This window comes from Nicotiana tomentosiformis, chromosome 3 (assembly GCF_000390325.3).
Source record: "Nicotiana tomentosiformis chromosome 3, ASM39032v3, whole genome shotgun sequence".
In the NCBI taxonomy this organism is placed as follows: domain Eukaryota; kingdom Viridiplantae; phylum Streptophyta; class Magnoliopsida; order Solanales; family Solanaceae; genus Nicotiana; species Nicotiana tomentosiformis.
Window position 1 is genome coordinate 117,213,272 of NC_090814.1, and position 23,314 is coordinate 117,236,585.

The window sequence follows — 23,314 nt, forward strand, 5'->3', positions numbered from 1 at the left end:
TAACCATGGTCAAAGACTCAATTGAGAGCAGTAGGAAATATAAAAGCGAGGCAATTAGTGTTCATGCCGTGCTTACTGTCCTAATCTATTTATGCTGTTTGAAACGCAGCCAAGAAGGATAAGTGGCTTAGTGTTTAAGTTTCATGCTTGAGGTCTTTTGGTTGATGCTGCTCTACATGAGAATTTGGTTTTTCAGTGTGGGGATGACAACCTAGGTGGATTTAATTCAAGCTGACCTAGCTCTTTCAATGGACACTCGAACTTGTTATTATCCCGAAAAGGCTCCAGGAATAAAACAATCTAAAGTGAAATGGCATGTGCTGTGTAACTGCATCTAATTTTACTCATAGTTCTTCAAGGTGAGAAACTGCCTCACAGAAGGCACATTCTTGCTTCTGTTATGTATCTAATGTTCCCATTCGTAATAGTTTTTTCAAGTACATGCTGGTCCTTGAGGCATTTGCTACATGGCTGCTCTAAGGCATATGTATTATCTGTTCTCTCACTGTTCCTTGCAAAGTTGCGATGTGAAATGTAGAATAGAATCTTCTTAAATATAACTTTCTTAGTGCTGGTATAAATCCTCTGTGGTACCTGTGAATTTATTTGCTGTCAAAACTTGGTTTTGGGAAAGTTTCTCCCTAGTTCAGGGTGCGTTAGTAAATGATAAGTTCAATTACATTTAGTTTCCGAACTGCTCATTGTAGCTTTCTGAATGTGGCAGCATTGGCCTGTAAATAGGATATCGGCCCTTGCTACTATGACCATTTAGTAATTGCCTTTTCAGCTCGGATTGAAGCAGCTTTACTTGGTGTCAAGATGGGGCTAGTATATCTTAGTTGGAAAGACAGTGGCTCTTCTGCTACATTCGTTGAGTTGAAAATTTTGTTAGCAATTTTGTCCATAATTCAGGATACTGTGACCAATTAGTGGTAGTTGCGATATTAAAGTGTTATAGACTATGTTGCTCGGACTTTCCAAAATTGTTGTCACACCCGTGTCGGATCTTTAAAAAATGCACTACTTTTGGAGGATCCGACACGCACCCTACAATATTTTTAGAGCGTCATAGCAACATAGGTTATAGATAGTTTACTTTCTGGAACGTGGGAATATGTTGGAAAGAAATGTCAGTTTCCCGATTAATATTGTGCTGGACTTTCCAGGAAGCGTTTGTCTTGAATAGCCATAGAAAGTGAAGTTTCCAGTTTTGCTTTCATTTTCTCTTAAAAAAAGTTCGTAACCCCACTGATTTCATGTCTTAAGCTGGCTGATCTTTAAAATTGATTTGTGCTGTTCAAGAGCAGGTATTTATACCCCGATTCATATTTGGGACTCTCCTTGTATGGTTATTATCATGTAGAGCTGTTGAAATGCTACTGTATTTTTTTGGCATCAAGGGGTGTTAGTTTTCCTCTAAATTGGCTGATCTCTTTGTTTTACTATCAATGGCGCTTTATTCCCTTAACAGCATGTTTAGGGGGAGACTAAGGCTTGTACTGATGGATTTATAATCTTCTCTTAGCAGGTTGTTATGGGTTAATGGTTGGCATTAGTAGCTGTTTTTTATTTTTTTTGATAACTGAGAATTCTCCATAGGTTAGTGGCGCACAGTTCGAATTGAAACTTGTTGGATAGTGGTGTCACTCCTACACCCGTGTCCAAATGATTACGGAACTTTTGTTTGTGGCAAGGTTTGAACCCGTGATGTGCCCCTAACCCCCACCTCACTCGTTGTGGTACTAGCAGCATTTGAGCTGTGTTGATTATAACTCTTTCTTTTGGCATTCTTCGTATCTCTTCTCCATATCATGATCTCTAATGGGAGGGGTACATGTAAGATATCATTTTCAGCCCCCACATTCCGCAGTCCGATCATGGTTGGATTGGTTGTGTTGCTCCTAAATCTCAATACTGCTGGCCTGCTTGGTACTTGATCGATGATTTTTACCGTCTCCCTAGAGCTGCAATTTGGTCAAGAAGCTATAGCATCTTACAAGTAATAATTGCTGTCCATGCAAGTGCATCCTTGGCCAGCTTTTCATTTTCTTTATTCGGTGTAATTACCATATTTTATGCCTTTACATCGTGTACTTATTACCTATAAACTACCACTTCACTTGTTAGGTTTTTTGGCAATTTTAATGCCAGTTGAAGGTATCTGCTAATACTTGAAGAAGCTTCATATTACAGATTGAGATGTGGCTCTATGAATTTCATACTTAAACCTGTGATATGAACATCGATAAATCTTGTTGATGCAGGAGAAAATGCTTTTATGAATTGGCAAGCTCAAAATCTTTTACAATATTTTGTGTGTTTCAGTGTTACTTTAGTCAAGAATTGGCAAGCTCATGTTTAATGTTTAGTTGGATTTTGTTTTGCGAGCGTGAAATTCCAATGGATCAAAGTGTTTTTCGCAGCTTAAATATCCAAAAGCAAATAACAAACAACCCAGTAAAATCTCACAAGTGGGGTCTGGAGATAGTAGAGTGTATGTAGACCTTACCCCTACCCCGGAGGAATAGAGAGACTGTTTTCGGGAGACCCTCGGCTCAAAAAGACAAACAGAGACAATAGATCCGTATCACCAACAATAACCAGAGAGATAATATCAACATCATAAGAGACAGCAAATATATGAAAATACAATAAAAACCGGTAATAACTATACAGTACTATGAAAACGAAAAAGTAGTGAGAGCACAACATAAACCACTAGCAGTCCAAGACAAAACACTATCAGACTAGCCCCACCTCAGGTATAAAGTAGAAAAACGCTCGACTACCCTCTAACCTTCAACCTTAATGCTCGACCCCCACATCTTCCTATCAAGAGTCATGTCCTTGGAGATCTGAAGTCGTGCCATGACCTGCCTGATCATCTTGCCCCAATACTTCTTCGGCCGCCCTCTACTCTTCTCATACCTACCAAAGCCAATCGCTCACACCTCCTAACCGAGGCATCTAGGTTTCTCATCTGCACGTACCCGAACCATCTGAACCCCGCTTCCCTCTTCTTGTCGTTCATGGGAACCACGCCCACCTTCTCCCTAATATCCTCATTCCTAATCTTATCCAGCCTAGTGTGACCACTCATCCATCTCAACATCCTCATTTTTGCTACTTTCATCTTCTGGGATATGTAACTTCTTGACTGGCCAACACTCAACCCCAAACAACATGACCGGTCTAACCACCACTCTATAGAACTTACCTTTAAGTTTTGGTGGCACATTCTTGTCACATAGGACTCCAGATGCTAACCTCCATTTCATCCGCCTCTGTCACGACCCAAACCGATGGACTTTGACGAGTGCCGGAGTTCTACCTACCGAACACCCCTAAGCATATGTCTAAGATATAAACATCAAATAAGTGTAGGTCATGCATAACATCTGCCCCTAAACTGTTGATTCATGTGAATAACATACACAAGGAGACATACTCAAAAGACATATATACATATACATGCGGAATACAGTAGGGCGAGCCGACAAGACCACATACTATCCAACTATAGATGACTGTCAGAAGACCTCTAATAGAGTGTAAAACTGTATAAAGAGCGTGACTGGGCCTCGTCATACCCTTATATTTATACAAAAGTATCGCACCAAAATCCAATAGCAACTCCAGATCAAATGGAGCACACCAACTCTCGCTGAGCTAAGATCCTAAGGAGAGGGACCGTCAGCCTGTTTACTTGTACCTGCGGGCATGAAACACAGGCCCCCAAGCAATAGGGGCGTCAATACGAATAATGTACCGAATATGTAAGGCATAAAAATCAATATATAAAAGGCATGAAAGAAACATGGAGTAAAGAACTCAACCTGTAAGTCTGAATAATGTCATGCGTATGCGTATAAATGTCATATCATGCATAGGTATATGCGTACATAACATCATCAAGCCCCTGAGGGCATCCCATCATATAATCTCAGCCTCTGTGGGAGAAATCATAAACATATACCAGCTGATCAGGTGGTGGTGCGTATATAACGTCATAGCCTTTCCCCCATACCCCATATACATATACTATATGCGTATATAACGCTATCTGGTCATGGGTCAATATACATATATAAATTATTGCAGTGCATAATTAAATAAGTCAATAAGATCTCTCGGAATGTCATGAGACCCATGAACAGACGATATGATAGTAGGACATATGGGGAATCAAGAACATAGGTAACCCTAGTACTTCTAGGAATAGAATCATTCGTGAAAGTAGCGTGCTTGCTCGTTTCGTTGTATCATATGGATCATGCCAAAAGGAAAGAACGGATAGCCTTAACATACCTGTATGATCTCTTCCTTATTACTTAACCAAGTTCAACACAACTTCTTGCATCTACAACAAGTGAAATGATATTGTCGTTAACATATAATGTCGTACCATCGTATTTGGCTAGTCGTATGGCTTAAGAAAAATCGGACAGCAACTCCCCTATTTTTAATACATCCCAAAGACCACTAAGGGTCATCAACATCCCAACAACAACAACTATAACCAATAATAGCAACAACAATAATATAATCCAATATGAGTTTCTCCGATTATCTTAACAATTATATTGACCGGCAAGCTCGTTTTTACTCATAACAAGATATAAATTGAATCCAGCTCTTATTCCATAAATTAGTTTACAACCTTCAGAACATCATACTTATATGTACTATATTATTTCTAGTTCAAAACATCTACAAAATGCCTTCCAAAACAGTCTCATACGTCTGGCACCTTAATTTTTATCGTTAATTACTTATTTTTCATCTTTTCTTCGTCAATCAACTTAATTAACACCTAGAAAGCTTAACAACAGCAGCCACAACATTATCAAATTATTTCTCACAATTTTCAGCCACCACAAATCATATATTTAGCCACAAAACAGTCCAACCAAAAAGACAACCATATCCCATGTTCTTTCAAGTGCTATCTTATGGTTTTTCACTCAAACAACACAACCAATACAAGATTAACTTAGGCACAATCAAGAAAATGTTATACATACCTTGGACAACAGCTACAACTCGAAACACTATCTCAACTTAGCTCACGATAGCCCTCAATCATACCACAACATCATAGAAGCATTCTCCTGTAGTCTTTAATACCTTTGATGATGATTTGGGTTGATTTCCCTTGAGTTTGGTTCTTGGGATCTTGGAATATGTTAGGGAGGGTTTTAGAGAGCTTTTGGATGAAATTTGGTTGAGAAATGACCCGAAATGAGGCTGAAACATCTTTTAAAAGACGTAAGGTCGATGGTCGTCTCAAGTGGGTCCCAACTGAGCTGCCTGCGCAGTCTCGCAAAAATGTGAATATCTCTCTACTCCGATATCGTATTGACAAACGGTTTAATACGTTGGAAATTAGACTTGTAGATCTTCAATTTGGTATATAATATGTCCTAAAAACACCTCATATATCATACTAAATATATTGCTCAAAAAGCTTCGTTACAAGATAAATCCTTAGTCGGTTTTTCCGCAACTTTAATCCGATTTTCCCCAAACTTTATATTTTCTATCCAAACATCGTATATAGCCATATTATGACTTTAAAATCATTTAAATCATGATTAACAAGTCTCATATTCATTACGTCACTTTGGAACGCACAGGGTGTAACAACCTCATCCCTACATGGTACGTGACATGCTCGTCGATCTCTCCATCCCCCTAGATAATTGACCCAAGGTAATTGAAACTTTCTTTCTTGGGGATGATTTGTGAGTCAATCCTCACATTCATGTGCGCTTACCCCATTACGTTGCTAAACTTCACCCTAGGTATTCTGTCTTAGTCCTACTCAACTTGAAACCTTTAGACATAAGGGCCTGTCTCCAAACCTCCAATCTTTCGTTAACGCCGCCTCGTGTCTCATCAATCAGAACTATACCATCAGCGAATAATATACACCATGACACTTACCCTTGAATATGGTGTGTTAGTGCGTCCATCGCCAGGGCAAATAAGAACGGACTGAGCGCAGATCCTTGGTGTAACCCCATAACAACTGAAAAATACTCTGAGTCCTCCCACAGTCCTAACCTGAGTCTTAGATCTATCATATATGTCCTTTATCACCCTAATGCAAGCTAACGACGCATCTTTCACCTCCAGGCATCTCCAAAGAACCTCACTTGGGACCTTATCATACGTTTTCTCTAGGTCAATAAACACCATGTGCAAATCCATCTTCCTATCCCTATACTATTCCACCAACCTCTTTATAAGGTGGATTGATTCCGTAGTAGAGCGATCCAGCATGAACCCGAACTAGTTGCCTGATATAGACACCGCCCTCCTCACCCTCTCTTCCACCATCCCCTCCCAAACTTTTACGGTATGACGTAGTAACTTGATACCCTTGTAGTTGTTACAATTCTGGATATCACCTTTATTCTTGTATAGGGGAATAATCGTACTCCACCTCCACTTATATGGCATCCTCTTCGTCCTAAAAATAATATTAAATAGCCTAGTCAGCTACTCCAAACCTGCTCTACCCATATACCACCAAAATTCTACCGGAATTTCCTCTGGCCTGGTCACTTTGCCCCTACTCATCTTACGCATAGCTCTCACGACCTCCTCAACCTTAAGACGCATACAGTACCTAAAGTTTTGGTGACTCTCGGAGCGCCCCAATTCTCCTATCACAATGTTTCTGTCCTCCTCTTCGTTCAGAAGTTTATGAAAGTAACTCTGCTTAATCTGGTCCACTTCCACCAATACTCAGCCTTCCTCGTCTTTGTTGCACCTCACTTGGTCTAGGTCACGAGCCTTCCTCTCTCTCCTCTTGGCGAGTCAAAATAACTTCTTGTCCCCGCATTTGACCCCAAATTCCTCATATAGACGACTGAACGTTGCATTCTTAGCCTTTGTGACTGCTAACTTCGCCTCCTTCCTAGCTTCCTTATATCTTTCATTATTCGCTCTTTTCTCTTCCTCGTGTGTGCTCTCCACTAACTTTAGGTATGCCGCTTTCTTAGCTTCTATTTTTCTTGGACCACGTCATTCCACCACCAGTAGCCTCGGTGCCCGCCAGAGTAATCCTTCGCGACCCCTAACACCTATCTCACCGCTTCCCTGATACAGTACGTTGTTGTTGTCCACATAACGCTAGCGTCCCCACTACTCCTCTAGGCTCCCATAGCCATCAACCTCCCCTCCAAAAGCATCTCTTAAATGCCTTCTCTCTGACCTTCCAATGTATCAAAGTTTTTTTTCATAACTTAAATATCCAAAAGCATATCTCTTATATGCTTTCTCTCTAGCCTCAAAAAAATTGCACCAAAAATTAGAAATAGTCAAATATAATATAACATAAAGTGCAAAACTATACCTCCAAACGCGAGTTCTTGTTCAAAAAAATTCTCCATAATTATCGTTCAATCTGACACCCAAAGTTTGTTAAATATTTGATGATACAAAAAATATTTATTTTTAACAAACTTAAAAACCAACATTATTCAAGAGTATATTTAAAAAGTTATTTTAAACTTACCTCCAACTAAAAGAGCCATTTTTCTCATTATCTCAATATATCAAACCGATAACTTTTTCTTAACTATTAGTCAAAAGAAGCTTTCCTGGACTATTTGGTAAGTACATATTTTAGGAAGTACGAACGTAGAAAGGGTGTCAGGAGGTCACGATGGAATTTTACAATACTATTTAGGAACCAGGAGGAACATTTTACGATATTCCCGAAAATAAAACATTTAATGAATGATAAAAGAAATATCAGCAAAGATCCCTTTCTAACAATAGGTTTTTAGATTTTCAGTAGGTATGAATTATACAATTCTACACATACGCAAGCATATTTAGTCCCAGTTACCATCACTCTAGGTGGCAAATATAGTTGACCAAATATTGGTGTCCATCATCGTCGCGATCCCTTTTATGTCCAATAAAGAAAAATCAATTGGAAATCATCGTAATTGAAAATCCAGGACATGAACAAGATATCATAACCCAATAAGGATTTCGGATAACACATCACATGACCTAGCACCAGCAAACATTGAATGGTCCTACCACTCGCTTATTGTCCACTGCAATGAATGAGGACCAAATCCCTTCCAAATTCATCAAACAAGATTGGTGGATTGTGCGTTTTAATAGAAAACCAACACTGCATTTGTTTGACAATTAAAAACCAACACTTCATTCCACTTGATATTTTCTCCTTATGAAACCACAGCGGAGACCACTAAACTCAGCCCATTAATATCAGCAACAAGCACAATATCCGATGTTATTCAGAGTTAATTTCTTTTTTCTCCCCAGCTACAAACAAATTAAACAAAACAAAACAAATAAAGAAGACACTTAACATAATATAAGTAGCATAAAACAGGTACAGCAAGGCATGACGAGTTTCTGGTCTGTACAAAACAAAAGGACCATACATCATACTCAACTAAGTACCTTATCTCACCTTATAATAATAATATATAGAATTATAAACTCCAATTTGCCTTTTTCTATGTTATTACTTCATTTTTCTAGCTTTTTAATTATTATTATTACTCTAAAAAAGATTCTTGTATGTCATGCCACACTGATAATGCTCTCTCCATTATTGAAATTTGACATCACTTGAAATGCTGAGTGCCTAGTAGATGATGACTGGCTTTGATCTAGTGACAGGGACAATGTCAACGACAATGAAGATGCCTCCATTGCTGAGCTCTGATTCAAGTTAAGGTCAGCTATTCTTGACAAATTAGCCAGTGGAAGAACAGGAATCGGCCGGTGGAATATAGATGAACTCTTACTAACTTGATCTCCTTGGCCATAAGTTACTGGCAAAGGTGTCACCTGAAATGCATTTATTTTGGAATTTTCTACAGGAGGCAATGGTGTTGGTGCCAGAACTTGGTGTTCTTGCAGATTTTTCTTTTCTTCTATCGGCATTACAGATACCTGTTTGTCATAGAAGTAAAGATTAGGAACTAAACTCTAACACCAAAGATTCCTTCTATTTTCATCAAATATTTAAAAGACTGAGCAACTTTATTGGTACTGATAGATGAAATTTGCGATTTGAGTAAAATACCGAGTCAGTAGTGATATCAAAGAGGCTAGAACGGCGGCGGCGACGATTGAGGTTAGTTCGCCGGAGGAAGTATTTCTGAGCATGACTAGCGACCTGTGTAGGTGTTCGAGTCTTGACGAAATTTCTAGAGATACCTCTCCAGTCTCCTTTTCCCACTTTTTGTAATCCCAAAAGGAATAGCTTGTGCTCTTCCTCCGTCCATGGAACTCCTAAAATGAAATCCAAAAGATAAGCCCACCAGAGACTAGACAGCAAGTTCACCACAACTATTTCAACGGTCGATACAGAAATAAAACAATCTCGTACAACAGAAGCTTGATAATTGTGTAAAGAGACAGAGCAAATAGCACTAGAAATCGAGATTTGTGAAGAGACTAAAACGACAGATGATGTGTTAACACGTTGACTTATATAAGACAATTCTAGGCAATAAAATTGAAACAAATAAGAAAAAGGAGAAAACAGTTTTCAACAAATTGTGAAGTACAGTACATAAAGATAAGCAGTAAAAAAGAGCGACTTTCGATGATTAGGCAAAGAGCAAAAACAGAACAAGATGATCACAGAGATCTAACCTCGCTTACGCTCACGACCACTGCCGGAGTGGTGAGGAACAGCGTCATCAGCGGAAGCGTAGCCCTCGTCAGCCACTTTAGAAGACTCATTGTTATTTCCGCCGTTGGTATTGTTGTTGATGTTCTCGTTAGCATAGCCATTAGGCAGCTCGTACTGAGATAGATTGTTCAAACTCACACTCTTCCTCATGGGGTCCACCTTCACTCTCACACCAAACAACATGATTTCTCCTCCGCCGCCATACGCGGCGTCCGGCGACGACTCGCCGGCGCTCGTGAAAGAGTTGTGGCCGTTGGTTCCAGACTGCGAGCTGCTGCGCGACATCATCCTCCTTGCAGAATCAACGAATCAATTGAGAAAATGGAGAACACTATACATATAAGGTTAATGTATGTATATATATATGTAGATAGAAGGCACCAGGGTAGGGGAAGGAAAAGGGGGGTGAGGTTTAGGTGAGTGGGGCGAATGAAGAGGAACAGAGGGGTGTGGAGATAAGAAAATATATAGAGTGTGGGAGACAGAGTGTAGCTTTATGATTTGAGAGAACAACGTGGCCTCCATTTGACGGACGGTTTATCCGTTTCTTCTCTCTCACCTTTGTCTCTTTTCATTGATCGATAAATTTTTGTGTTATTTACTTTCATCTTATTTTAAAAATCAAAGTATAACATCACCATTATTTCTATCTCTAGCTTTGTGCATTTTTTCTATTTATTTTATCGACGATTATTTTTTTCAGTTAGTTACCTATAATTTAAATAATATCATATTTAAAATCTAATTGAGACTTTGAATTCTATAATAATGAGATAACAATCCTAGTTTTTATTGACAAAACCCTCGGTGAAATACGAAATTGAATTGATCCATGCTTAATATTAAAAATTTTGGTAACCAACTCTATGAAGAAATCATAAAGTGAAAGCTAATCAGTTGTGACAAAAAGAATAATTCAATCATAACATGCACTGATAATATGACTTTTGTTTGGTGTAAGTATCACAATTTTTTTTTCCTCCGTAAGTTTATTAAGTAGATAAACTTTTTGAATTTGATGTATTTGATGAGCCATATGAAATGACACATAAATTACTTCTAAAAAGTATAGTCATTACATGTTACCTTTTTACACATGACAACTTGAAAATTACACAATGTACCTCTAATGTGAGGAACTTTAACATCTCTTTCTGACATAAATTGCATAATTTTAAACTCTAGGTCCTTGAAATGACCCATATTTCACAAATCTTTGCAAAAGTTAAACTTCCATACATTAAATAATAGAATTTAGGATGAACATATTCTAAAAGAAACTAAATGAAGATCTGATCTCCATTCATACCCATAAAGGCTTTATTTTTGCAGTGTCCGTTGGAGTTTCCTGAACCAAAAAATTATGAATGGATAGTATCTTTAACAAAGTAAAAACCAAGACGATACACAAAGAAAGACGAAAATATAAAAAATCATATCGAATCCACTCTAATTTTGTCATCTTTGCAAATTTCACTGACTCATCACTTCCATCATGAATTGCTAAAACCACTAACCCATAAGGACAAAACCTACAAAAGATATTTTCATTTTTCTTCTGGAATTTGATGGCTCGTGAAAGTAGTCATCTGCTAGAACTCTTATTTCAGATTTAGAACTTCTATTACCAAGACGAACTTCAAAATTTTTATACAAAAGAATTTCTCATTTCATGTTGAACGAATATAACTGTAATCAAAATCCGTTTCTTTATCTATTTGCACCGCAGATTCTTCTCATCCATCTCACGTGAAAAGGTAAAGGTAAAATAAACAACTTAATACATATAAGTAAAAATTACTTACGCCTAAAGATAAAAAACATATTTTCGCATCTTGAGGCATCTTTCTTTTCTTTTAGATACTCGAGGAACGAAGATAATTAGATAAATACAATAGCGGTTAAATTTGAGTTTAGGTTGGATGATATATTGGATAATCCTAAAACGTGAATAGAAGTTGTAACTGTCTTTAATTTAAAAAGTATAACTAAAATTTATTTTTAAATTTAAAAAGTTAATGTAAAAAATCTGTAATATCTTTTAGAATGATACTTAGTTAATGTATTAAGGAATTTCAGGGATAAAAAAAGAAGGGGAAGCATATCACATTTTGGGGGGTGGGAGTTCGTGGGATGTGCTCCTTAATTTTAGGTTCTTACGGAGCCATGGGAAGTTTTATTTCTAATGGTAACTTCCTAATTATTACTACCCCTACTTCAAATAATAGATATTTAAATATTTTAATTTAAAATTAAAAATTATTAACTAATTAACTAAGTTTTGTCCTAAAAACTAACACATGACATTCTCCTACGCTGCCACTTGTCATAATCCTCGGCTAGACTTCCTTCCTTTTAATAATATATAGATTCGGGTAAATGATACTACCTCCCTGTTATGTGAATTTTTTCGCTTTCTGAGAGTCAATTGGACTAATTTTTAAAGTTAAGTTGGATTAAATTAACTCGACATTTTAAAAATAAAATTTAAATATACAAAAAATATTATAAGTTATAATTCTTCTCAAGTCAATATGATGAAAATGCATTTCAAAATGTTGGTAAAAATTTATATAGTTTGAATATTAAAAAATGAAAAGGTTCATATAAACTGAAACACAATGAATAATGTATAGTCGTTCTCAAAACGGTAGCCGAAAAATATTTTTTTTGTATATTTTTACATTTTTGTATATTACAAACAAAAAAGTATACAAATTATATATATTTTTACAGCTATCGAATATAAATAGTTTTGGCCGTAGGTTAAAAATGATCTTTAACCTTGAAATTCTCAACATTCCCTTTTCGGGTTTATCTATGTGGATCCGGGTTTTATGACCCGCCCCTCATGATTTAACCCTTCCCATTGTAATTAAATTTTATTAAAATTCTACTTTTGTTAATTATAATTTAGTTTTTGATATAGTTAAATGTAACTTTTAGTGTTTGAAAGAAATACACTTTTTTTTCAATCACCAGGTTACATAATTTTTCTTCCTCAAGTAACTTTTGCCTCATTTTGTTTTCTCTTTTAGGTAAATGTTTATGATTAGTCATGAATGGATTTGTTTTGAAAATGTCAAAGATGCAATTAGATAGGTCCACCTACCAAGCAATAACATTATCTTCAATAAAGTTGGCCTTACTTAAGGTAATAGATATCGTATTAAAACGTAGATTTAGATAAATAATTGAGTATTATCACTTTTAGCCCGCGTCAGAAACTATTTACATTCGTTAATCGAAAAAGTGTATGAATTTTGTATAATTTTTATATATAACATACATAATGCATATATATATATATATATATATATATATATATAATACAAAAAAATATACATTTTTTCGACTATTATTTTGAGATCGGCTATACAAGTATGAGTTTCACTCAATAATTCGCTATTAACATGATTCAATTTCCTGCACAAATACAAATGTTGTACGGTAAGCTTATGATAATGAAAATTATGGGCGCAAGTGGATGGGAAAAGAAATAAAGGATCACGTGAAAAAGAAATACTTAGCCGCTTGATTAACTGACAAATTTGTCTGCTAATCATATTTAATTAAGTCTGATAATTGCAAGATGCCTTAGTATCGTAAATAAAATATCTCTAAAGCTTTAGTACAAATGTACAATACAACTATGAATGGGTATGTCCTTTCTCAATTATTTGATTGAGGAAATTATTTGATCAAGATAGTGTACTTAATCTCGAGCTACCCCATTTATTGCCTTTAATCTTTATTGACACCCACCTTTATCCCCAACCAAACTAGATATTAGCTCATTTCAGCTTTAAATTAACATTAATAATAATATTCCTCCTTTAAATGTTCAACATGAGAATCAAAGCCTTGAGCAACGATAAGCTGTTAGCTTCTTACATTTGAGTTGTTACAATAATATCGAGAAATTCTCTGCTTTTTTATAATAAAAACAAATTGTATGAAGTGTCTCGTACTATTGTTCACCTTTTCTTTCTTCTTTTACATAATTATTAGTTAAAGGAGGATCCAATTAAATTTCTAGTAATTGCAAGGATATAAGCTTTAAACTCATGATATTGCGATTCATATATAAATCACTGATCTTAGAACTGTCACAATAACCAGGTGTTAATCTTTCCGAAAGCTCTTTTTTGTTACATTGTTTTGCATATTATACTTGGCGTTATTCCATAATATTTGACATGCTACGATCTTTTAAAATGTTGATTTGATTTATATATATTATATTGCTAATAGTGGAATAAAATATTAATGCAATGGTTGAAAAGTTTATTCCATATAAGATATCACATCAAAATTTTAAAATTTAAAATGGCCAAATGAATTTAAACTTTTAAAAGCTGTGAAAATTATATAGAATAATATTATTAAATGAATAGTTGCTAACATTTTGAGATGCTATAAAAATATAAAATGTAAAACGGAATCATAATCATTGAAATTGAAAGAAAAAGTATAGTGTAAACGGCATCATATGACAAACAAACTAGTTTGACTTATTTCTTAGGATCTTGGCCATCAAATTGGCATGTGTTGAAATAGAAGAGTAACTTTCAATATATATAAAGTAAATGGACATCTTTAAATTATGAGGGGGCTGCCAAAGATTGATGTAGACCACAAAATGATGAAAGGCTTATAATTACAAGGCCCTACCAAGTACTAACACGATAAGAGGCAATCCACTTATCCTTTTACGTTTTTCCAGTGACAAACGATATTATCAAAGGAAAATGATATAACAGAGAAAAGATTTCCATCAATTTCATTTTCTTTTACTCTTTTTGGATCTAGTATCATTTTTCTTTTTTACTTTAAAGCCATTGTAATTAGCATAGTAAATCTTTTCAGTGAGGCTGTGAGACTACTGAGATGAGCACTATTACTTTTGAAGGAAAGATTCTTATGCCATTAATATTTAATTAGAGTTAGCTGGCCGTTAAAAATTAATGGTTGTAGCACAACTTTAACAATTTTGTATACGGTTAAAATCGGGCTACCCGATTTTACTATTTAACCGAGACCGAAAGATTGCATCCAAGGACGGCTTCGTAACGGAACAGTCTAAATCACGAGGACTAGGTATCGAGTTCAGAATCGAGGTACCTGTCGAGATCGAGGCTAGTAGCGATCGAAGCCAAATGAGACAGACACCGAGTAAGATCGAAGATATCATAATAACAAAAAGGCGAGATATCCGTGACTGGTCGAGGATCACGGCGTAAACCTCGGTGACTGGTCAAGGATCATGGGGTAAATCTCGGAACGGATCAAATCAGTTAATTAGCTAATCATGTGATTTCCTTCTTTAATTAGAATCATACCATAAGTAGGATTCCTCTACTATATAAAGGGAGTTCTAATCATTTGTACGACATGGTTGACAGATATAAAAAGCAATATTATTCTCTTTCTCGTTTATACTATTGTTCATCAGCTTGTTATATTTTAATGGTTCTGGCATCAACCAGTTCGAGGGTATCCAAACTCGAGGGCTGAGTTCCATTCTAACACCGGTTTGCCTTATTTATTGTTAATTTCTATTACCCATCCTCACATATATCAATTGGTATTAGGTGAAATCACGTGTCCTTAGAACCATATTATAAGTTTAATTATTATCCAATTTCAAGGGTAAACAGTTTGGCGCCCCTGTGGGGCTAAGAATAATAGTGGTTGCTTAATATTGATTAAGATAACACACACTACTTTACACTTGTTCTCGTAAGAATTTTTATTTTCACGATAAACATGTCAAACTCACAAGCAGCGCCTGCACATGGTGACAACGGCCTCGGATTTCACGGGGAGAATGACAATACAGTCGCCCCAGGGTTCGAAGTGCCTCAGGCTGACCTTGAGGGAGCACCAATTGCAAATTCCGTCGATGTCAGTTCGTACGTCGCTTTAAATGCAAATTTGGGCGTTGATCCCGAAGGTAGCATATGCAGGGAAGTTCGATCAGGTGGTCGAGGTACACAGGGCACAGGAGATGGTGGAGTTAGCATGCAATTGATATTCGAAACGTTACAGGCCCAACAAGCCGCTATAGCACAACTACAAAATCAGCACCGAACATCGAGTAGGATCGAATCAGAAGTCGTCCACAGGGCCGATCATGGGCCGGAAAGGTTGAACGCTAACGAATCGGGGACTAACCCCACCATTATGAAAATGCTCGAGGAGCTCACTAAACGGATTGAGTCAAAAGAAAAGAAAATCGAGGCAAATGATAAGAAAGTAGAGACATACAACTCCCGGATTGACAAAATACCGGGAGCTCCGCCGATTCTAAAGGGTATGCATTCAAAGAAATTCGTACAGAAGCCTTTCCCTCCAAGTGCGGCTCCGAAACCCATTCCGAAGAAATTTCGAATGCCAGAAATTCCTAAATACAATGGGACCAGCGACTCTAATGAGCATGTCACTTCTTATACATGCGCAATAAAAGGGAATGACTTGGAAGACGATGAGTGTCAATCTATTCTACTGAAGAAATTTGGAGAAACCTTGTCGAAAGGAGCAATGATATGGTACCACAATTTATCGCCTAATTCCATCGATTCCTTCGCTATGCTTGCAGACTACTTCGTAAAGGCACATGCCAGAGCAATAAAGATTGCGACTAGGAAATCGGACCTCTTCAAGGTGAAACAAAAAGAAAATAAAATGATGAGGGAATTCGTATCTCGGTTCCAGATGGAATGCATGGAACTACCACCGGTCACAGACGATTGGACTGTTCAGGCCTTTACTCAAGATTTGAACGAACGAAGTTCGGTGGCATCACGACAGCTAAAGCAGAATTTAATTGAATATCCAGTGGTAACCTTGGCTGATGTACATAATCAGTACCAGTCAAAGATCAGGGTCGAGGATGATCAATTGGTGACCCTTCCGGTTTCGCTTATCCAAATAGGCCCGTCGGCAGAACTCAAAGGGATATCGTCATAGAACCCCGGTCAAGCAGAGATCGGTATCAACCATACAATGAAGATAGTAGAAACAGCGGCCCAGGACCCAATCCCATCCGAAATGATCGAAGGAACGATCGAAGACAGAGTTCTGGAGGGATCATGAGCAAAAGTGGCTTAGATAAACATGCTAATTCCACAGAAGCACCACGATTATTAGAATATAACTTCAGCATCGACGCATCAGGTATTGTGTCAGCCATTGGGAGAATCAAAGATACTAGATGGCCTAGACCCCTACAAACTGATCCATCCCAAAGGAACCCCAATCAAATATGCAAATACCATGGTACACATGGTCATAAAACCGAAGACTGCAGACAACTAAGGGAGGAGGTGGCCCGTCTATTCAACGAGGGTCACTTTCGAGAATTCTTGAGCGACCGAGCTAAAAACCATTTCAGAGACAGGGGTGCAAACAGGAAAAACGAGCAGGAAGAACCACAGCACGTGATTCACATGATCGTTGGTGGGGTCGATATTCCACAAAGGCCCATGTTCAAACACACTAAAGTATCAATCACCAGGGAAAAACAAACTCGAGACTATGTGCTAGAAGGCACTTTATCATTCAATGATGAGGAAGCAGAAGGGATCTCACAACCCCACAATGATGCTTTGGTAATCTCTATCCTTATGAATAAAATTCAGGTTAAATGTGTTTTAATTGATCCAGGAAGTTCAGCCAATATTATTCAATCGAGGGTCGTGGAACAGCTCGGCCTATAAGATCAGATCGTACCCACAGCTCGGGTTCTCAATGGCTTCAACATGGCGAGTGAAACAACTAAAGGTGAAATCATCCTACCAATAAATGTAGCCGGAACTATTCAAGAAATAAAGTTCCATGTGATCGAGGCGATATGAGATACAACGCACTACTCGGAAGACCCTGGATTCACAACATGAGGGCGGTCCCTTCAACCCTTCACCAAATACAGAAGTTCCCAACACCGGATGGAGTAAAAACGGTGCATGGGGAACAACATGCTGCCAAAGAGATGTTCGCGGTCGACGAAGTAATACCGGTATCGGCGCTTTCGTCAACAAAAGGATCGGAGTCCAAAGGAAAGCAGGAAGCTAAATAGCAACCACAACCACTAGCTTCGACTCAATCGGTGAAACAGGGAACGAACGAGGACGATGACTGCTGGATCCCTCGATCCTTCATAATCCCCGAGCATTCCGACGCCACCAAATCGACAATTGAGGAGCTGTAACAAGTCATACTGATCGAGCATCTACCCGATCGAAAGGTATACCTGGGTACGGGGTTAACCCCCGAGCTCAGGGAAAAACTCGTTAAATTTTTTATTAATAATATGGATTATTTTGCTTAGTCCCACCTAGATATGACAGGGATCCTGCCAGAAATCGCTACACATCGACGAAGCTTGGACTCGAAGTTTTGCCCGGTAAAACAAAAGAGAAGGCCCCAGTCCGAGGTAAAACATTCATTCATCAAGGACGAGGTAACAAAACTTATCAAAATAGGATCCATTCGGGAGGTAAAATATCCCGAATGGTTTGCAAACGTAGTCGTAGTCCCTAAAAAGGGAAATAAACTTAGAATGTGCGTAGACTATAAAGATTTAAACAAAGCATGTCCTAAAGACTCTTTTCCTCTGCCAAATATCGATTGCATGATCGATGCCACGGCTAGCCATGAGATCCTTAGTTTTCTCGATGCCTACTCCGGGTACAATCAAATATAAATGAACCTAGATGATTGGGAAAAGACTTCGTTCATCACTAAGTACGGCACCTATTGTTATAATGTAATGTCGTTTGGACTAAAAAATGCTGGTGCAACTTATCAACGCTTAGTAAATCGAATGTTCGAAGAACAAATAGGTAAATCAATTGAGGTTTATATTAACGATATGCTAGCTAATTCCCTGCCAGCAGAGGACCATTTGACACATTTTCAGGAAACCTTCGATATACTAAGGTAATACAACATGAAGCTCAACCCGGAGAAATGTCATTCGGGGTCGGCTCGGGCAAGTTCCTCGGCTTTATGGTATCAAATCGGGGGATAGAAATCAACCCCGATAGGATCAAGGCAATAGAAGACATCACGGTCGTGGACAATGTTAAGTCCGTACAAAGATTAACAGGGCGCATAGCCGCCCTAGGCCGATTCATCCCGAGGTCTTCAGATAGAAGTCACAAGTTCCTCTCACTGCTCAAAAAGAAGAACAATTCTGCATGGACCCCGAAATGCCAACAAGCATTGGAAGAATTAAAGCGGTACCTCTCGAACCCACCACTACTTCATACCCCGAAAGCGGACGAGCGACTCTACTTGTACTTAGCAGTCTTCCTCTTTACTATATTAATCGAACTTTAGGTGAGGCCGAGACCCGGTACCCACACTTAGAAAAATTAGCGCTTGCCCTAATAAGCGCCTCTAGGAAATTAAAACCATATTTTCAGTGTCACCCGATCTGTGTGGTGACTACTTATCCCCTTCGCAATATTTTGTATAAGCCCAAACTTTCTGGCCGATTGGCCAAATGGGCCATCGAGGTTAGTGGGTACGATATCGAGTATCGACCCCGAACGACCATCAAGTCTCAAATCTTAGCGGATTTCGTGGCCGACTTTATGTCAGCCCTCGTACCCGAGATCGAAAAGAAATTATTATTAAAGTCGGATACATCATCGGGGGTGTGGACCCTCTTCATGGACGGCGCTTCGAACGTGACAGGGTCCGGGCTAGGCATCATTTTGAAGCCGTCCACGGGTAATATAATTAAACAAGCTATCAAAACTTCCAAGTTAACCAACAATGAGGCCGAGTATGAGACCATGATTGCAGGTCTCAAGCTAGCTAAAGGTTTGGGAGTAGAGGTCATCGAGGCCAAATGTGACTCCCTGCTTGTGGTAAACCAAGTCAACAGAACCTTCGAGGTTCGATAAGATCGAATGCAGAGGTACTTGGACAAACTACATGTGACTCTACATCTGTTTAAAGAATGGACCCTCCAGCATGTGCCTCAAGAACAAAACAACGAGGTCGACGCCCTTGCAAATTTAGGGTCATCAGTCGAAGACAACGAGATTAGCTCGGGGACTGTCGTACAACTTTCAAGGTCAGTAATCGAAGAAGTCCACGCCAAAATCAACTCCACAAGTCTAACCTAGGATTGGAGGAACAAATATATCGAGTACCTAAAGAATGGGAAGCTTCCATTGGATCCTTAAGAATCGAGGACTCTACGTACGAAGGTTGCACGATTCACATTGGCCGAAGATGGAACACTATATAGAAGGATGTTCGATAGACCATTGGCAATATGTTTGGAACCAGGAGATACCGTCTACGACCTATGAGAAATCCACGAGGGCACCTGTGGAAATTATTCTGGTGCTGAATCATTGGTTTACAAAGACATCAGAGCAGGATACAAAAGAGTTTGTTCGAAAGTGCGACAAATGTCAAAGGTATGCGCCGATGATTCACCTAAATGGAGAGCAACTCCACTCAGTCTTATCCCCATGGCCATTCATAAAATGGGAAATGGATATCGTCGGCCCTCTACCATCGGCCCCAGGTAAAGCTAAATTTATTTTGTTTATGACTGACTATTTCTCTAAGTGGGTTGAAGCACAGGCTTTCGATAAAATTAGAGAGAAAGAAGTCATAGATTTCATCTGGGACCACATTATATGCCGATTCGGGATGCCTACCGAGATCGTATGCGACAATGGAAAGCAATTCATCGGCAACAAAGTGACAAAATTTCTCGAAGATCACAAAATAAAGAGGATCATGTCGACTCCATATCATCCTAGTGGGAACGAACAGGCCGGATCGACAAACAAGACCATCATTCAAAATATAAAGAAAAGATTAAATGAAGCTAAAGGAAAATGGAGAAAAATATTTCCCGAAGTCCTTTGGGCGTGTCGAACAACGTCAAAATCTAGTACGGGGGCAACACCGTTCTCTTTAGTATATGGTGCCGAAGCTCTGATCCAGGTTGAAGTCGGGGAACCTAGCATCAGGTTTCGATATGCAACGGAAGAGTCAAATCATAAGGCTATGAATACAAGCCTCGAATCGCTAGATGAAAAATGGGAAGCCGCCTTCGTTCGGAGGGCCGCATAGAAACAGCGGATCGAAAGGTACTACAATCGAAGATCCAATCTTCGACACTTTAAAATCGGGGACTTGGTTCTGAGGAAGGTCACTCTTAATACTCTAGACCCAAACGAAGGAAAACTTGGCCCGAACTGGGAGGGACCGTATCAGGTCCTCGATATCATCGGAAAGGGATCCTACAAACTTGGCACGATGAACGGCGAACAATTACCAAACAATTGGAATATATCACTCCTCAAACGATATTACTGCTAAGGTATGACCTTCTCCATTTTCATTTATATTTTATACTAACCATTTGCAGGTGTTTAATCGAAGACATCTAATGATTCTTCAAACACAAAGTCCTTAGGTTTGAAAGCACGCATTGCACTCTTTTTCCCTTAGACCGGATTTTGTCCCAAATGGGTTTTTCCGATGAGGTTTTTAATGGAGCAACCATTGTTCGTGCTAACTTAGAGCAATTTAAAAGTATCTGAAGCTTCTTTACAATCAACCTCAAATACTGGGGAGCATCACCCTTGGATAGAAAAATACTTCGTGCCGACAGGGTCTCGATAGGAAAATTTTGTAAGGGTCAAACGATCAAACGAACCATGCCCATGTAGATTACTCGAGCCCTAATGGCAAACATGTACGCATGTTAATCTATTGAAAAAAGTATTTTTCCTTGCCAGATATTTCGTGCCTTAGAGAAATTTTTACTTTACAATGTCATGCTTGTGATATGTTGTGGAAACTGACTTAAGGGTCGGTCACAACTAAAGTTCGAACAATTGACCCCACACTTGGGGACTGCCATCCAAAGAATCGACATAATCGAATTACTAAAAACCTCGAGATCGTAAGACCTCAAAAAATGCAACCCTCGATTTTATAGGCCACGACCACCCCACTCGGGGACTGATACTTCGAACAAGTTCGAAGTATAACAGGGGAACAAGCCCAAAAGGCGAATCCCAAGTTAAAGGCTACGGCCAAATTAACATGGTTCAGAGACGTCCGATTTCCGTTATAAAACAGGCCTTCAAATATTTTCATAAACCGGTTCAAAAGGCTACCCTCGGCTGAATTACTAAGGGTCTCGATAATATCGACCCTCTAAAACCCTAATGGGTACAAAGTCGTTCGAATTCTCGAACAAATTCTTTATTTCATGCTAAGGCACAAATGATTTTATATGACTAAACAATAAACGTTTCAAGCCGAAAAGGGGGAGAAAGCCATTCTTTTTACTATGGTCGTATCGGCCTGATTTAAGAGCCTAAAGGGCCATTTTATTTTTGAGTTCGAGAAATCATCCTCACTCAATTAAAACCTAAGGGTCACCCAACTCCGAGTTCGAGCAAGTACTCACTCGATTATAAAAACTACACTAGTCCGGCTTCGATCAAATTGCCTAAGCCTCAAACTTATGAATAAAATTTTCATAAGGCATGAATGAAACAAAATTTTCACAAGGCAGAAAATGAGATAAAGACAAGTCGGAAAGAGATCTTTTTATATATGAGAATATTTACAAGGTCCGATCAGGATCCTACACTAAAGATCAAAAGTGAAAAATCCTAAGGTTCCTAATTTTAGCCTGGGGTAGCTTCTTCTCCATTGAGGTCCCCCCCGCTCTCGGACCCGCTCTTGCTCTCGGCATCATCATCATCAATGGAGGAGGCCAGTGCTCCAACATCAGCTTTATGCTCTCTAGCCTTTATTATCTCGTCGGTAAGATCAAAACCTCGAGCATGAATCTCCTCGAGGGTTGACCTCCGAGATTGGCATTTGGCGAGTTCAGCAATCCAATGTGCTCGAGTTTGAGCGGTCTCGACTGCCTCTCTCGCTTGGACTTGAGCGGCTACAGCATCAGCCTGGTAGATGGCCACGATCGCATCTGCCTCAGCCTTTGCCTTTTCGGCTTCAGATTTGGCCTTTGCAAATTCGGAAGCCAACCGAGCCCCGAGCTCCTCTATTTTCTTTGCCTGAGCCGAGCTCTTCTCCTTCATGCCTCGAAGCTGACTTTCGTCCGATGACAATTGGGCTCAAGCAGCCTCTTTTTCAGCAGCAAAGTGGTCCATGCTTTCTTTCCACCCCAAGGTCTCCGCCTTCATCATATCGACCTCCTCGCGGAACTGCTCGATCCTCTCGACCTTCTACTGCAGCTATGAGATTAAACATTTTAGCCACTGTTCCCGAATCGAGCCCCTGAGCTTTTAAGATTTTCATTACCTGCTCGATCAGGTCGGTCTGATCTTTATGAGCCGTGGCTAACTCGGCTTGGAGGTCTTTGATCTTTTCTTCTTTTTGCCCACCGAGAAGGTTGAGGGCATTCCTCTCCTCAGTAAGCCTTTGTATGTCGGCCTCGTACCGACTCAGCTCAGCTCGAGACCGATAAAATGCTTCCCGATGAAGCGCTGAGGCCTACGCATAAAGAATAAAAGAAGTTAGACATGAAGAGAAAAATGAACACAAGGGTAATACCAACAAAGGGAGTTAAGGAATACCCGATTCATAGCTTGT

General features: G+C 38.9%; 1 protein-coding gene across 1 annotated transcript; it reads right to left on the reverse strand.

Annotated features, from left to right (window-relative positions):
• Positions 1 to 8,254: 8,254 nt before the first annotated feature.
• Positions 8,255 to 10,167, reverse strand: LOC104095000 (transcription factor MYB1R1-like). The gene is made up of 3 exons (XM_009601028.4): positions 9,661 to 10,167; positions 9,086 to 9,294; positions 8,255 to 8,952 (listed from the first exon to the last, which is right to left on the reverse strand). The coding sequence occupies exons 1-3, from the start codon at positions 9,986 to 9,988 to the stop codon at positions 8,578 to 8,580; spliced, it is 912 nt and encodes a 303-aa protein (XP_009599323.1). The 5' UTR covers positions 9,989 to 10,167; the 3' UTR covers positions 8,255 to 8,577.
• Between the last annotated feature and the right edge of the window lie 13,147 nt (positions 10,168 to 23,314).